This window comes from Anopheles ziemanni, chromosome 2, assembly GCF_943734765.1.
Source record: "Anopheles ziemanni chromosome 2, idAnoZiCoDA_A2_x.2, whole genome shotgun sequence".
NCBI lineage: Eukaryota > Metazoa > Arthropoda > Insecta > Diptera > Culicidae > Anopheles > Anopheles ziemanni.
Window position 1 is genome coordinate 3,985,046 of NC_080705.1, and position 13,360 is coordinate 3,998,405.

Below are 13,360 nucleotides of genomic sequence, written 5' to 3' on the forward strand. Positions count from 1 at the left end.
ATATCTGACCAAGTTTCCCAGCGGAGTCGCCAATCCAAAGGCACACTAATGATCGGGGGGGCTTTAATTTCCCGTGTCCCGGTATCCCCACACCCCTTTGCTTGCAGTCTTGATGGTTTGTTTTGACAGAATAATGTCACTTTCATCGAGTTATAATTGTGTTTACTCCTTGCAGCGCAAGGGTACACGCGAAAGGATATGTCGTAAAGCTGGTGGGTAAACGGAAGGAAAAACCCGGAACCCGCTTCAATCGACCATGTCGTGCGCGGTCGTGTTCGTTTTGGACCAGTCTTTCGTACATGGACAAACAGCAATTATGTCCGCGTTGTAGTTACCTGGAAAAGAAGCGTTAAAAATGACCACAAAGTTTGTGACGCGAGTTTGCAACGGTTGTTTTTTAAGCAACCATCGTGTCGGTTCTGAAGCTCGATGATAGAATGTGTGTTTTATGTGATCGTTTTAGTTACCTGAAAGTGAATGTGTGAACGGATAAAACATAGATTTTAAATAAAACAGTTGATATTCTTGTGTAGAGTTGTTTTACAACTTCCATCGATGCTATCCAAGACGAAACGTTTCGTCTAATTGATTTAGTAAAACCTTTGCACACAACAATAAACTCGAATGGATAATGGGTATTTGCTTAGATACAGGTAAGTAGCGCTTATATGGCTATTTTTCAGAACGGACTATTGTGAATTCATTGAATTCATTTTTATTAAATTTGATTGTTAATATTAAGTTGATTGATCATGTTGACTGGATCCATTGACTGTTCGATTATTCAACTTTTTGTTTGATTGTTGTTTTTCGGAAGAAAAAAACAACACTGTGTCCGACATAGAGGACCCAGACTGGAAAGGCGGTGGACCAAGCTCTCGTTCCGCTGTGGTACGCACTCCGAGGAGCGCCATCAACGGGATGCAGAACACCGGGAAAGTAAAGTTCGATCCACCGAAAGTGCCAGTTATATTCATCTTAGGTATGTCTGCTCGCAATTCCGAGCTCGAGGAATTCTAATTGGGCCCGTAACTTTTTTCACACTCGTAAATTTTGACCAGGTGGCCCCGGTAGTGGTAAAGTTACGCACTGCGATACTCTGATGCAGGAGCGCCGCGGTGTTACACACATCAATATGATGGACTTGCTCCAACAGTATGCTATAGGAAATGGTAAGTTTTGGGACATAATTAAACATTGTCAATCGTATCCATTTATTATAAGATTCAAATAACCAGTTCAAACATACCCGTAGAAGTTCTAGAAAGTATTGGCCTCTACCTCGAATCAATAATTCCCTAATTATTACTCGATGACATCACGCCTCATCTTCCTAGACAGCCGGCTTCAGTGCTGTAAATTGTCGTTTCGATCCCACGGTTCTTAAACCCATACCGTCGCGCCTGTCAAGCTGTGAAGCGAGCGTGTCTTAAGGACTCGGGGATAATTGCGGTATGAACATTTCATGGACTTCCGGAGCTCCGGAGGCTCGAAGCTGTTCCGTACCTTCCGAAGAAGCAACAGAAACCCGAGGAGCCGGTTGACCGTGGGGTAGACTTTTTCCGATCGATTTCCGATAACCCTTGATTTGGTTCCGATTGTATGTAAAAAGGCGATAGGACACACACGCAAACACATATAGACACAACCATAAAAAGAGAAAGAAGGAAGGAAGGAGGGATACGAAACAACGGGACGGGTTGATAAATTAATCAAATATTGATTAAGGTCAAATAGCGCACATAACACAATCATTTAACTGAACGCTACATTACCATACCCAGCTCCAGGTCTCCACACCATCCTTATCGACCTCAGGGATCCACCACCTCCGCCCCCCCCTTGGACGACCATAACAAGCGCTGTTTTCATTAAACGGGTTGAAAGCTAGACCACCATACGTTTGTGTATCACTAACGATCTTCAACGCCGTTGATGCGCCTTCCTTTCCCTTTCTACAGACATGCAGGACTTCTCCCAACTTTCGTCCCGTACGGTCACAGAAGTTCTGATGCTCGAAATGAAAATGTCACCAGCTGCCAAAACCTACCTGGTCTCCGGATATCCCCGATCGATGCGGGACGTCGTCGAATATTCAGAAAAGGTAGGTACTACTGACTCAGTAAGGGTTTGTCTTGCTGAAGACAACTGAAGAAGCCGTAGTAGTATGGTCCGTCCTTGGGATGTATGCATTTCAATTTGAACAAATACCAAGACAACATGTTCCAGACCATGTTCCGTTGGCAAGATGTTTGTTCAAAAGATTAATGTAGTCGAGTGACACGTGGCTCTATGAAGTGTCTATTGTTAGATCTCTAATTGCGTAACCTGACCTTGTACGATAGTTGGAACTGGAAGAAACGCAGTTGCAACGAGGAGCAAATAGTAAATTTTTAACCACCTTCTTGTTCCCAGATCCAGGTAATCAACGGTGTGATATTAATATCTTGGCGTCAGGCAATACTACAGAAGCAAATCGACTATGGTGCCAAGCTGGGCCACGTGGTACTTTCGCTGGCCAAGATGGAGCTTGATAACTTTTTCAAAAACGTCATGCCCGTTGCGGATTACTTCGACCAGAGCGACATGCTGATTGCGGTAAGGAACACTCGTCTTGTTCTACCCATCCTGAAGGATGCAGTTTGTGAAGTCCTCTTCCGTTGCAGATCAACGGTGAGCGGTCGCCGTCGGAGGTGTACAAAGACTTCCGCGCCGCAGTACTCGACATACTGGGCGCGCAAGAAAATCAGGAAGCACTGTTGAACGGAGTCGCAGGTATGGGCAGGGGCGTAGATGACATACCCGGCAGTATAGTTAGTGTAGACACGGCACCTAGTCAACCTAAGGTCATTGCAGCTCCCGCACATCAAGTAGAATTAAATCATACTCGCACGCCTCCGCCCCCAGCGAACGGTCCGACCCGTCCGGCCGTCGGCGACCAGATGACGCGCCCGACGTCGCACGGGTTGCTGCAACGGCAGCAGTCACGGTCCAGCCTACAGTCGCGGCAGCTACCACGCCATGAGGATACCGGCGCAACGGCCACGACCGTTGGCTACGGGGAGCTGCTATCTCCCGAACGATTACCTCACCGAGGTGGCCGGATTCCACCGATCATCTGGGTCATCGGAGGTCCTGGAAGCAATAAGGCTTCGCTGTGTCTTAAGGTTGTCGGTATCAACGCCGGTTGGGGTCACTTTAGGTAATTGATCTGGCCTCGGTAGCCTGAGACCATTTTGAATGGGAAATACATATTTTTTGTCCTCATCTCTCCTCAGTGTGGGACGATCTTTGCGAGCTGTGGCCGAAGCAGGACCCCGTGTAGGCTCAGACAACTATGCCGTCAAAGAGGCCATCACCGCTGGGGAGATGGTCCCGAAGAAGTCCCTAGACGCCCTCATTGCAAGTCAATTGACACAACTTGCCGACAAGCGGGGCATCATCATAGACGGTTTTCCGCGCGACATCGACCAGGTTTCGGACTTTGAGCGCAAGGTAGAATTGAGCCTAGGCTAGTACTTTGATTGGAAAAAGATTATACGTTCATGTTATTTTCTCCGCACAGTACAATCAGAAACCTCCAATCATCCTGCTGGATTGCTCCAAGTTACAGCTCGGCCGTGGCAGACTTGACGACACGGTATCGTCCTTCAGGCGTCGCTTGGAGCTGTTCCGAGAACTCACACTCCCCATGCTGAAGGAGATGGACACGGCGGGGCGACTCACGATTGTAAGTGGCCTTCCATTAGTTTACATTCCAAAGTCAAGGATGGTTCTGGCGTATCATCTTCCACATAGGGGTTTAGCACATGTAAATCGACACGTCACCACCAGGCCGCCACTATAATAACTTAATTTCATCAATTCATTATTTATGGTCTGAATTGTGTCAATCGTTCTCTTAGGTTCCATCCCGTTGTGTGTATGTGTGTGTACATAGCTTATGCTAGTATTGTTCTGGACGCCCACACGTTCCACTCAAATTAGCTAGACTTGACCCCATCCCACCCCTCAGGAATGTTACGTCCTCAGAAACCTAAGTCTACCGCCCCCTTCCTACTTCTCTGTTTCAAGGTTGACGGTGACACGGACAGTCCAACCGTGCAGCGCGAGTTCGAACGGATCGTGCGCGTCAACATGGAGCGGGTGTTGAACTCCGGCCTTGTACCCGACCCCCAGCAGGAGGACACCGCCGAAGCGAGAGACGTTCAACCGGTCCAGATAGGCAACTTCCGGAGCGTCCTACAACAAAGTCAGCAGGCCAGCATGGATGCAATCGTGCAGGATTTGGACACGGAATCGGTACCGGGCGCGGTTCCTACCATAAGCCATCACGTCAGCCTGGCCAATGGACATCTACCGGGCAGTGGGAAGGCGGCAGGCCCGGCGAAGAATGGGTTCGTGCCGAACGGACGGCCAAACTTTCGCAACATGCTCGAGGAAGCGGATAGCTATCCGATAGATTCACACATCTAAGCGTAGGACGAATGTAGTGAGGAGGAGAGGAAGTCAGCGTAAGGAGTTAGGATACCGCATTACACAGCTTTAAAACGAGGGTCAGAAGGCATGACATTTGTCGTTTTGTTTTGGTCTTAGTATCTTGGCATCGTGCCAAACCTAATAATTTTAACAATAAGAGGTATACTATAGAGGGATCTTTGTTGAACCCCCCCCACGGATTATCGTTAAACCTGCAGTAATACTTGTCTGTTGAACTTGGTCGACGGCCAGATGACCCATTTTATGGGCAAAGTTCCAAAACGTTTAGAAGAGTATAGAATGAATCGTTAGCAACAAACATGTGCAGAAATTTGAATAGTTTTCACAGTTTTGAGTAGCGTTCTATCACTTTTACTACGACACTAACGTTTTTTGTACTACCGGTTGCATATGAGTGTCAAAGAGGGAGGGAGAGAGAGAGAGAAGGATAGAGCATGGCAGAGAGATGGGGAGAAATAAAGAGATCATGAGAGTGAAAGAAAAAGAGTAGTTCAAAGAACCAACTCTCATTGTATGCGGCTACAAAATAAAGGATCTAGCAGTATATTTTCGTTAGAAACCGTTGTGTTTTGTTGTTTCTTTTTTCATCATTCGCTTGCTCGATCAGTGCATCAGTTTAACATATGTTTCCATCCTTTAGGATTGGTAAACAGTGTTAAAAAAATGCAAAAACTGCATGACTCACTCCGTTGGTGATATCTTGACACTGATTTCCACTGCGCATCCTCCGGAAAAAACGCTCTCCGGTTTTCATTTAGTGTAGACTTTTCTCACTTACTTTTCCTTTAGTATTTTGCTCTTTGGGTCGGCGAGAGAAAATACGAGGTGCGGAGATATGGGAAAAATATTCAACGAATTTTTCGCAAAAACAGCAGCAATGCAGTACCGATGTAAACAAATCGGTCATACAGTTTAAAATGCTTCTGAGGAGACAATCGGGCGTAGTGGCATGTACAAGCCAGACGTAGTGAATTTTTCTTAGTGCCATCACTTCTATTTGAAGCAGTATTTTCTTTGGGTGCGTGTCCGTGTGCAAAACAAAAACTTCGGTTTAAGCATAAGTGTCACTTCCAGCCAAATTAACGACTGACGTCGGATAAACTTTGAATGTTTCTGTAAAGCATGTTAGATCGATAACTTTCATCAAGTTGTAACTTGTTAGCATTATTTAACTGGACTGGCAAGCTTTATCCAATGGCTTGTTGGTTCGGTGCGTGCACTGTTTATGTTGCCAAATCGAAGGAGACCTTGAAAAACTTATGTCACTCGCCAGAGTCACGTGCAACCCATATCTGCAAACACTACTAGGGTGTGTTCTACTTGGTTACCAATTGCTTTCCAAGTGGGTTTATGTTGCCTTTAGTTTGAGCTCAACTAAGTCAAGTTCTAAGTCTTAACAAGCAGGGTTAGATATGCAGAGCTTGGCTTTGCCAGAATAATTGAGAAAGATTTGCTTGCGCAAATAGGTTTATCATACATCCCGCGTTCTCCCTACCCCCCAACCATTTCACTCTTTTCAACAAATCTCTCCAGACTGAATCTTTTCAGACGAGAGCGTCCTGTGATTGTGCTCCATTTCATTTCAGTATCACATTTCGTTCTGGTGTTTGCGGATCGTCAGATCGTCTGCTGCGTTGCTCACCGAGTTTTGTGTTGGGGTTCACTTAGCTAAATTACTCCCACCCTCCCTTCGTTAAGACCGGACGCCCCGAACAACACACACCGACACCAGGCGAGATCCGCTGACGTTGGTTGATTATAAATAAAACAATCATCAACCTTCTCCGCGACTCCAACACCGTCCCACCACCCCGTGGAGCATCGCGACTAGACCACGTGAAACCCCGAAGGGCCGCCACGCCGTCGCACGCACACAGCTCTAGGCAGTTCGCGCGCACAGGCCTCAAACTCAACACGATTCGCGAATCGCGAAGTTTTCGTTGGGGTGGTGAATTTTCGCATTTTTCAAACCCCACACGCTTAGAAGCTCGCGCTCCGGTCGGGCTTGGTTCAGTATTACTTGTGGATTTCGTGCAGCAAGCAAGTCTCGTAAAGTTCGTCATAATGGTGAGTGTGTGTGTGGCTGTTACCTAGTGTTACCTCGTTACTTTTCCCATCTCCTATTATGTTGCGGTTTTCCATTGTTCATTAATTGTGCATAAACGATCTTCCGTACATCGGCCTACATTCAAACCCATTTCCAATGCCTGTGAAAAGTGTGTCTCTAAACCAACGGCTTTCGGATGGCCTTTGAGAGCCACCATCGAGGATGGCAACGTTTCCCATTTGAAGATCAATATTTTTGCAGTGTTACATAACGATCCAGCGTTTCGTTGGAGATCTAATTCGAAACCCTTCCGTTGAACCTTAACCTCTTCCGAACTGGCCATGGATTTGACCATGAACCTGAGGGATTGTCGTTAATGTTGCATGCCCACTCCTAAATAGATACCAACGAGGGTCAGAAGATGCGAGGCCCTCGCCGTTGTTCGAACAAACATAAACGGACGAACGGGTGCGTTTTGACGGTCGCTGTAGGCTAAAAATAAGCCGACCGATTTCAAGGAACGGCACCGTTGACCTCACCGAAAAACACTAGTAGCCAAAGGCGGCGGCTTATCGTTCGGCAAGGGGTTGTTGAAAAGTGAAATTTTCATATAAACAGCCGACAATTGAAATTAAGGCCGAAGCGTTGTTATTTTGTGTCAATCTATATATAAAACGATGGATTGATCGAGTTGGATAAACAAAACACTTTAGAGGACCAACGGTGAGTACTATTTTTGGGAACCGGTCGTGACATATAGTCGGTTGTTAAAAAATGAAGACTATCATTAATCATCCGTTTAATTGAAAAACAAATCGGAACCGTTCCGAGTCGTTGCATGACATTGTGGGGTGGAAAATAAACTCCGCCCGACCGACGATGTACAAACGGATCGATATGATCCCTCTCAGCTTCAGATTTATTCCCATGCAGATAGATGTACAAATTAGCCTTTCCCCCCGGTCATTAGCGTGTTAGTTAAGACACATTTGAAAAACGACTTGTTGAACAGTTGCGTTTCCCTCGCGAACATGCGTTAACCGGGTAACTGATTGGCCTGTGCGTGGTTCAGCTATTCATGTGCCATCAGATGGCGCTCGAGCACGAATCGAAGGCGAAGGACAAGGCAGCCGCCTCCTCTCCGGCTTCCTCCGGCAGCAGCTCACCGGCGGTACAGGTGCCGAACGCTACGAGTGGCCACGTAAGTTGCACCGATGACCGCCGCCCCCAGAAAAAGACAAACGCTTCAACTCCACAACCTACCTTGCTTTGCTGCTCACTCTAACGATCAATCTCTGCTCGAGCATAGGTTCGCGGCATACCTCTGATGGCGTTCTCTTAAACCGTGTGTCACTAACCCTAACCGCAATTGTATAGGAGAACTAACTTCAATACTACTCGTCCATAAGTCCTAAAAATATGCTCAGGTCTACAAATGAAATTCGTGGAGTCTATCATTCCTACAACCAACGAATCTCTTCCTCTATTTCTTTTACTTTTTCAGGCTCAGATGCGCGACGCTAACGTTCCGATCATCTGGGTTCTCGGTGGACCGGGCTGTGGCAAGGGCACCCAGTGCGAGAAGATCGTGGCCAAGTACAACTTCTCGCACTTCAGCACGGGTGATCTGCTGCGCGATGAGGTCGCTTCGGGATCAGAGAAGGGAAAGGAGCTGCAGGACATGATGAAGAAGGGTATCCTGGTGCCGAACGAGACCGTGCTGAAGCTGCTCGAGGCCGCCATGGTGAAGGCGTTGAACGGTACCGTTGGCTATCTGATTGATGGGTATGTTGTCTACATCTGGCAATATCTTGGCTAGTGATCGGAGTACTAAAGTCGTTTCGCCTACAGCTACCCGCGGGAACCTGCCCAGGGTCCGGAGTTTGAGAAGTTCATCGCCCCGGTAGACATCGTCCTCTACTTTGAGTGCTCCAACGTAAGTATTCCCAGCTCTCTAGTCCTTGTGCACCAAAAACGCGGTCGTTATGATCCAGAAGAGTGCTCCATCGTACACGTACTGCACGTAGTTGTCCATGTACGGATCGAGGATGTACTTCATCTTGTAGTGTAGACCCTGCAGTTGCTTTTCCACGATCGAGCAGAAGCACACGACCCGGTAGCGTGGCAAGTTGAGATTACGCAATCGGTCCTTTACCGCCTTCGCGATCGACTGGCTCATCTCGAGGTTCTTTTCCGGGTCGTACACCCACGTCAACGGTTGGCCATCTTCGTTACGCAGAACGAACTGTTGCTTCACGCAGCGCGCAATCATTGCCTTGATCTTGCGGGTGCTATAGTTCGGCACGAAGATTTCCTCCTCGAGCTCCTCCCGGTTGATGAGGTTGTTGAGATCCTTCGAGACGTCTTTGTACTTGTTCTTGCGGTTCGCTAAGGCTGCCGTTAGCGTTTCGGAAAACCGCACAGCCGTTTGTTGGGGTTTGTTTTGATTTCTGTAACCATTGTATCCATTGACCCCATTAGTACGTCTATTTGCTTATTTAAACTCATGAAATTTGGTAACTTACTGTTTGTTGTTCATTTTTACTCCACCCCAATTTGCCATTTTGGAAGTTTTAGTTCTGGGCTGAAGAAATCGATGTGATCGGTGTGATGTTTGTGATGCAACTGAAAAAGGCATCCACAGGGTGTTGGTCCATTTGCCAAATGCAGCGCCACGATGCACATGCAATTCGGGCACGAACCTTCGAAAACTTTCAGAGAAAAAAGAAATTGCAATTAACATGACAGGCAGATGCCGATTGTTCGATATTTTGCATGCCGAGTGAAGAGGTGTCAAGGCCACAACCAGGGCGTTGTTTTGGCTATAACCAGGGCGCTAGGTGAAAGCTGTACACGATCTAGATGTGAGGGTGGGAAACACAACCAATACTTGTACATCGCATAATGCATTTTTCTATTCTATTTGTTCAGGAAACGCTGGTGGCTCGCATCTTGAAGCGCGCGGCCCAGTCGGCCACGGTTCGTGCCGACGACAACGAGGAAACGCTGAAGACGCGCATCGCCACCTTCCGGGAGAACACAGAAAAGATTCTGGTGCAGTACCCGACCCAGCTGAAGCGGGTAAGTGTTAAGCGCTTGATGAATGTTCTCTTTGTAAACTAAACCTCTTGAAACCTTCCCTCTATCCACAGATCAACGCCGAGCGTGCCCCGGAAGAAATCTTCGCCGATGTTGAGAAGGCCATCGACGAGCTGCTGGTGAAGAAGGGCAAGAAGTAAGCGCTGGTGACGGCAAGCCGATGCACATCGCTGTCGAACGCATGCAATCCAGCCAAGCTGCACAATCACACAAATACACAAACGCTTGCACTCGCGTCTTGACTGACCTGCACTATCAGAGGGAACGGTCAGTTTGAAGGAGAGTTTGAGGAGTAAGAACACGCTACTGCGAATGCTGTTACACAATAAGCCGGTCACGGAAGAATGACCACGACAGGGCAGACAAACAATTACGCTTATCAATTTCAATAATAGTCATAAGGAAGCCGAGAAGGAAGTGGAGGCAAACCGCAAGTGTTGAGTTTATTTAACAAATCAATTTGTAGCTGTTTAACTGAAAGTCTACCGTGTTGTAGTAATCACTCGAGTGAAGCCAAAGATAGCCCTTCTACATGTTGCCGTTTGGACGTACCGAACGATCGTTCTAATAAATAAGATTCTTCTACGCAAACTTCCGATGTATTTACCAATCAATTTGTGATGTGTTTGGTCGGAGCGAATCTGTTGTTTGGTCGTTTGACGGAACATTTGCGTTTCAGCTTGGGTTCGGCAAGCGCTGGGCCTGAGGTGTGCAGCTCGCAAATGTAGGGCAAACTACGGTTGCAACTGAAGACCTTCCAGGATCCTTCGTCGGTGAGCGCAACGCAGCCAGGATGTCGATTGCGTCTAACGATGGGAAAATTTTAAGGGAAAGGCTGGTAGAAGCTCAAATTCTGAACTTACTCCGGGTGTCCGGGAGCCCATGCACGGAAGATGAAACAGTCCAACCGTTCATCGCTGGAAGTGAAGAATCGATCACGAATCGTTTCGTTTAACCCAACGAAAAACAAAGAACCGGATTTGTCGGAGCTGGACTGGTTGGCGTGTGGCAACGTGGATATATACTTTGACAGGTAGAACGTTCTGGTGTCACTCACGATATGGGCCAAGCTTCCCCCGAGCGATACGCAGGAGTTATAGGCGTTGGAGTAGTTTAACTTTATTTCTTCAAATGAAAACATTCCGATGGACGGAATACAAGTTGCATTCGCCGACGCTGGGAATCAGAATTGAATAGAGTCTTCCATTTTGTCTACTTTTATTAGGACTCTACTTACGCAAATTTCGGGCGTAAAGACTATAATAGTCGAAGCGTGTATCGTTGACAATCGTGGAAAGATTCCGATACTCCGGGCAGTCCAGCACGTGGCAGTTGTAGAAATCTTCGAACCCCTCCTCCACTCCACCCGACGAGGGTAGCTGCGTGGGTTTCCATGGTGAAGGCCGGCTGCTGCTGTTCTGCTCGCGTTCTAACGCCACCACAAACAGGTTGCTTCGATTTCGCCCCTCAGGAGCATAGTTGAACGCCAGAGCTTGCTTGTGGCGTGCGAGGTTGGCACACTCACGCACAGTTTTCACATTTGCCAGACCGATCACCGTGCGGTTCGAACGCTGGCAGTGTCGTAGAGGATAGAACCGGTGGACTATTCTTTTCGCTTGCTGTTCGCAAATCGCCACTGCTGCAAGCGACGGTATCAGCAATAATGCCACCATAATGACGAACATTGGTCTCATAGTGGAGATCAGGTAACTGACAGAGAATATACCACTACAGCAGGCATATAACACCGGGGAGCGACATTGCAAAAGACACGTGTTCAGTGTCATCAACATGATAGACAGTTCATTTGTCTCTGACAATACCGGTCATCGTTCAAATAAACGTAACAAATGTACGACATTCATATTTCATACGTTGTCTCTTTATTTCAGCGTGATTTTACTGGCATTAGTTTCACCATGACAGAGTTTTCCCTCCTTGCTCATTTCCTTCAATCTGCTCCATATGCCTACCAGGGGAAAACGGAAGCAGCTAACGGATGTGGGACAACGTGGAACCACGGTCACGAGATTCAAATTATCTACGGGGTACGGGCTTGAGAAGGAGGATACATAAATTTAACTAACATATTTAATCGATTCGGACAAGAGATCTTCAGCCGAGCCGACTTCCATTTCTTCGCTTCTCCGTGTGCCGTTTTGTGATCGATTTTGTACTAAAGTTGTTTGAGTAAGTGGCAGCTTCTGTGCGCTGCACTTCGGACAATATAAAATATCTCAAATCTCCAGTCAATAGAAAAGTAACAGTTACCAGAAGGAGCTGACTGGCGACTTCTTCTCACCTAAGGGGCCCTATGGTTGTAGGTTTAGTCTCGACAGGCGTTTAGTAATGAAGCTACATCTATCATCATCTCGTCTCTACTATAGTTTTCGTCTTCGTGACGTCGTCTTTTCGTTATATAATCTACACTCGTTTAACAAACGATGTTAAAGACATGTTTTAATATCCACAAAGAATGAGTATGTAGTCGTTTGTTTCTCCATTTCAGGTGGTTCTTTCCGGTTTACCAATAATGTTTACGTCTATTTCTAGTGCTACCATTTTCGGCTTTGCTACATTCTTGTGGCTGATGTAGGGTTTTTAGTGAGTCAATGTTTTAATGTTTTTTTTCTTTAATCTCTAATTCTAGTGCTCTTGCATTTTAACTGTTCTCTAATACACATCAATGTTTGGGTTTATTCTCCTAGTGAATGATTTCTTTTCTCTTGTCTGTGCTTGTGTAGTTGGATGCTACCGAATTCGTTAATGTTCACTCTTGCTGTTTATCACTTTTAAAAGTGTTCATATTTTATTAGCCTATTACATATCCATCTTTTATGAAGCGCAAAAGAAGTACATCATATAAGTGAATCGATGCGTGTTTAATCACATTGAATGAATGCTTCTAACGTATGCAAGCTCCACTCTGCCTTCCTTTACATGCATATGCATTTCCTATCATTTTTATTGCCAATTTGCATCTAACAGCTTTTCCCTCTTGAAAACTGGTGTTTCTCTTTTGTTATTCTTCGTAGTATTGTAAGTTGTTCTTTGTTCTGGTGTAATTATGCAGCATTCAAAAGTAAAATTCTATATGTTGTGCGGTCCATTCAACGTCTATTCTTTTTATGGTCATAAAACAAAATCATTACGTTACCTGAAGAGTGCGGGGCACAGGTGCTTCAAATTATTGTTCGTGTGCTTTTTTTCGGCTCACTTCCACGCAATCGATATGTTTTCCTCTATTTCATAAATAAACTTATCAGTGGGAGTGTGCGCTGCTAACGTAAACTATAGGATCAATACAGATTACACTGTGGTTGGTTTATATATTTCCTACCTCAGCTGACGGTACTTCATTATTCGGTGGAATGTATTTCGCACACACTACGCGTGGTGCAAAAACGTGTAAATAGAAAGTACAAACGACAGCCACCGGCCACCGGGAATAATTTAAAATTCTTCGAGCGATCGAGCGGTCAACGCAAATCAGAGTCCTTAAAAGTAAGTATGAATGATTGTTGTATACGTGCGGTACTGAAGTAAATATATTTTTCTTTCGTTTCTGGCAGTCTTATGTATCTTCGTTCTTAATGTTGAAGAATTGTTCGTCCTTCCAACAAATTTAGCGCAAGCAGACTAATCCTTTCCTTCTTTTTTCTCGAACGAACGTCTCTGTCGCTAGTCCCAGCAAGCATTTTGGAAACTGATCAT

General features: G+C 46.1%; 3 protein-coding genes across 3 annotated transcripts; 2 read left to right on the forward strand and 1 right to left on the reverse strand.

Annotated features, from left to right (window-relative positions):
* The first annotated feature begins 631 nt into the window (after window positions 1-631).
* LOC131281586 (uncharacterized) lies at window positions 632-4,476 on the forward strand. Its single transcript, XM_058310929.1, has 9 exons — window positions 632-653; window positions 818-982; window positions 1,062-1,172; window positions 1,962-2,104; window positions 2,416-2,598; window positions 2,667-3,202; window positions 3,279-3,495; window positions 3,566-3,730; window positions 4,075-4,476. Exons 1-9 carry the CDS (start codon window positions 632-634, stop codon window positions 4,474-4,476), a joined length of 1,944 nt encoding a protein of 647 aa, XP_058166912.1.
* A 3,149-nt stretch (window positions 4,477-7,625) lies between these two features.
* LOC131281367 (adenylate kinase isoenzyme 1) lies at window positions 7,626-9,786 on the forward strand. The gene is made up of 5 exons (XM_058310693.1): window positions 7,626-7,748; window positions 8,058-8,332; window positions 8,399-8,483; window positions 9,479-9,628; window positions 9,700-9,786. The coding sequence occupies exons 1-5, from the start codon at window positions 7,626-7,628 to the stop codon at window positions 9,784-9,786; spliced, it is 720 nt and encodes a 239-aa protein (XP_058166676.1).
* A 470-nt stretch (window positions 9,787-10,256) lies between these two features.
* Window positions 10,257-11,340, reverse strand: LOC131283098 (uncharacterized). Its single transcript, XM_058312665.1, has 3 exons — window positions 10,884-11,340; window positions 10,510-10,822; window positions 10,257-10,452 (listed from the first exon to the last, which is right to left on the reverse strand). Exons 1-3 carry the CDS (start codon window positions 11,338-11,340, stop codon window positions 10,257-10,259), a joined length of 966 nt encoding a protein of 321 aa, XP_058168648.1.
* Window positions 11,341-13,360: the final 2,020 nt, after the last annotated feature.

Excerpts from the sequence above, each read along its gene's own strand:
- LOC131281586 (XM_058310929.1), top strand. The coding sequence starts at position 632 with ATGGGTATTTGCTTAGATACAG. Across the intron at positions 1,173-1,961 it reads ACAGTATGCTATAGGAAATG|ACATGCAGGACTTCTCCCAA; the intron begins GTAAGTTTTGGG and ends CCCTTTCTACAG. Across the intron at positions 2,599-2,666 it reads AGAGCGACATGCTGATTGCG|ATCAACGGTGAGCGGTCGCC; the intron begins GTAAGGAACACT and ends CTTCCGTTGCAG.
- LOC131281367 (XM_058310693.1), top strand. The coding sequence starts at position 7,626 with ATGTGCCATCAGATGGCGCTCGAGCACGAATCGAAGGCGAAGGACAAG. Across the intron at positions 8,333-8,398 it reads GTTGGCTATCTGATTGATGG|CTACCCGCGGGAACCTGCCC; the intron begins GTATGTTGTCTA and ends TTTCGCCTACAG. Across the intron at positions 8,484-9,478 it reads TCTACTTTGAGTGCTCCAAC|GAAACGCTGGTGGCTCGCAT; the intron begins GTAAGTATTCCC and ends CTATTTGTTCAG.
- LOC131283098 (XM_058312665.1), bottom strand. The coding sequence starts at position 11,340 with ATGAGACCAATGTTCGTCATTATGGTGGCATTATTGCTGATACCGTCG. Across the intron at positions 10,823-10,883 it reads TCTTTACGCCCGAAATTTGC|CGTCGGCGAATGCAACTTGT; the intron begins GTAAGTAGAGTC and ends TCTGATTCCCAG. Across the intron at positions 10,453-10,509 it reads TGGGCTCCCGGACACCCGGA|ACGCAATCGACATCCTGGCT; the intron begins GTAAGTTCAGAA and ends TCCCATCGTTAG.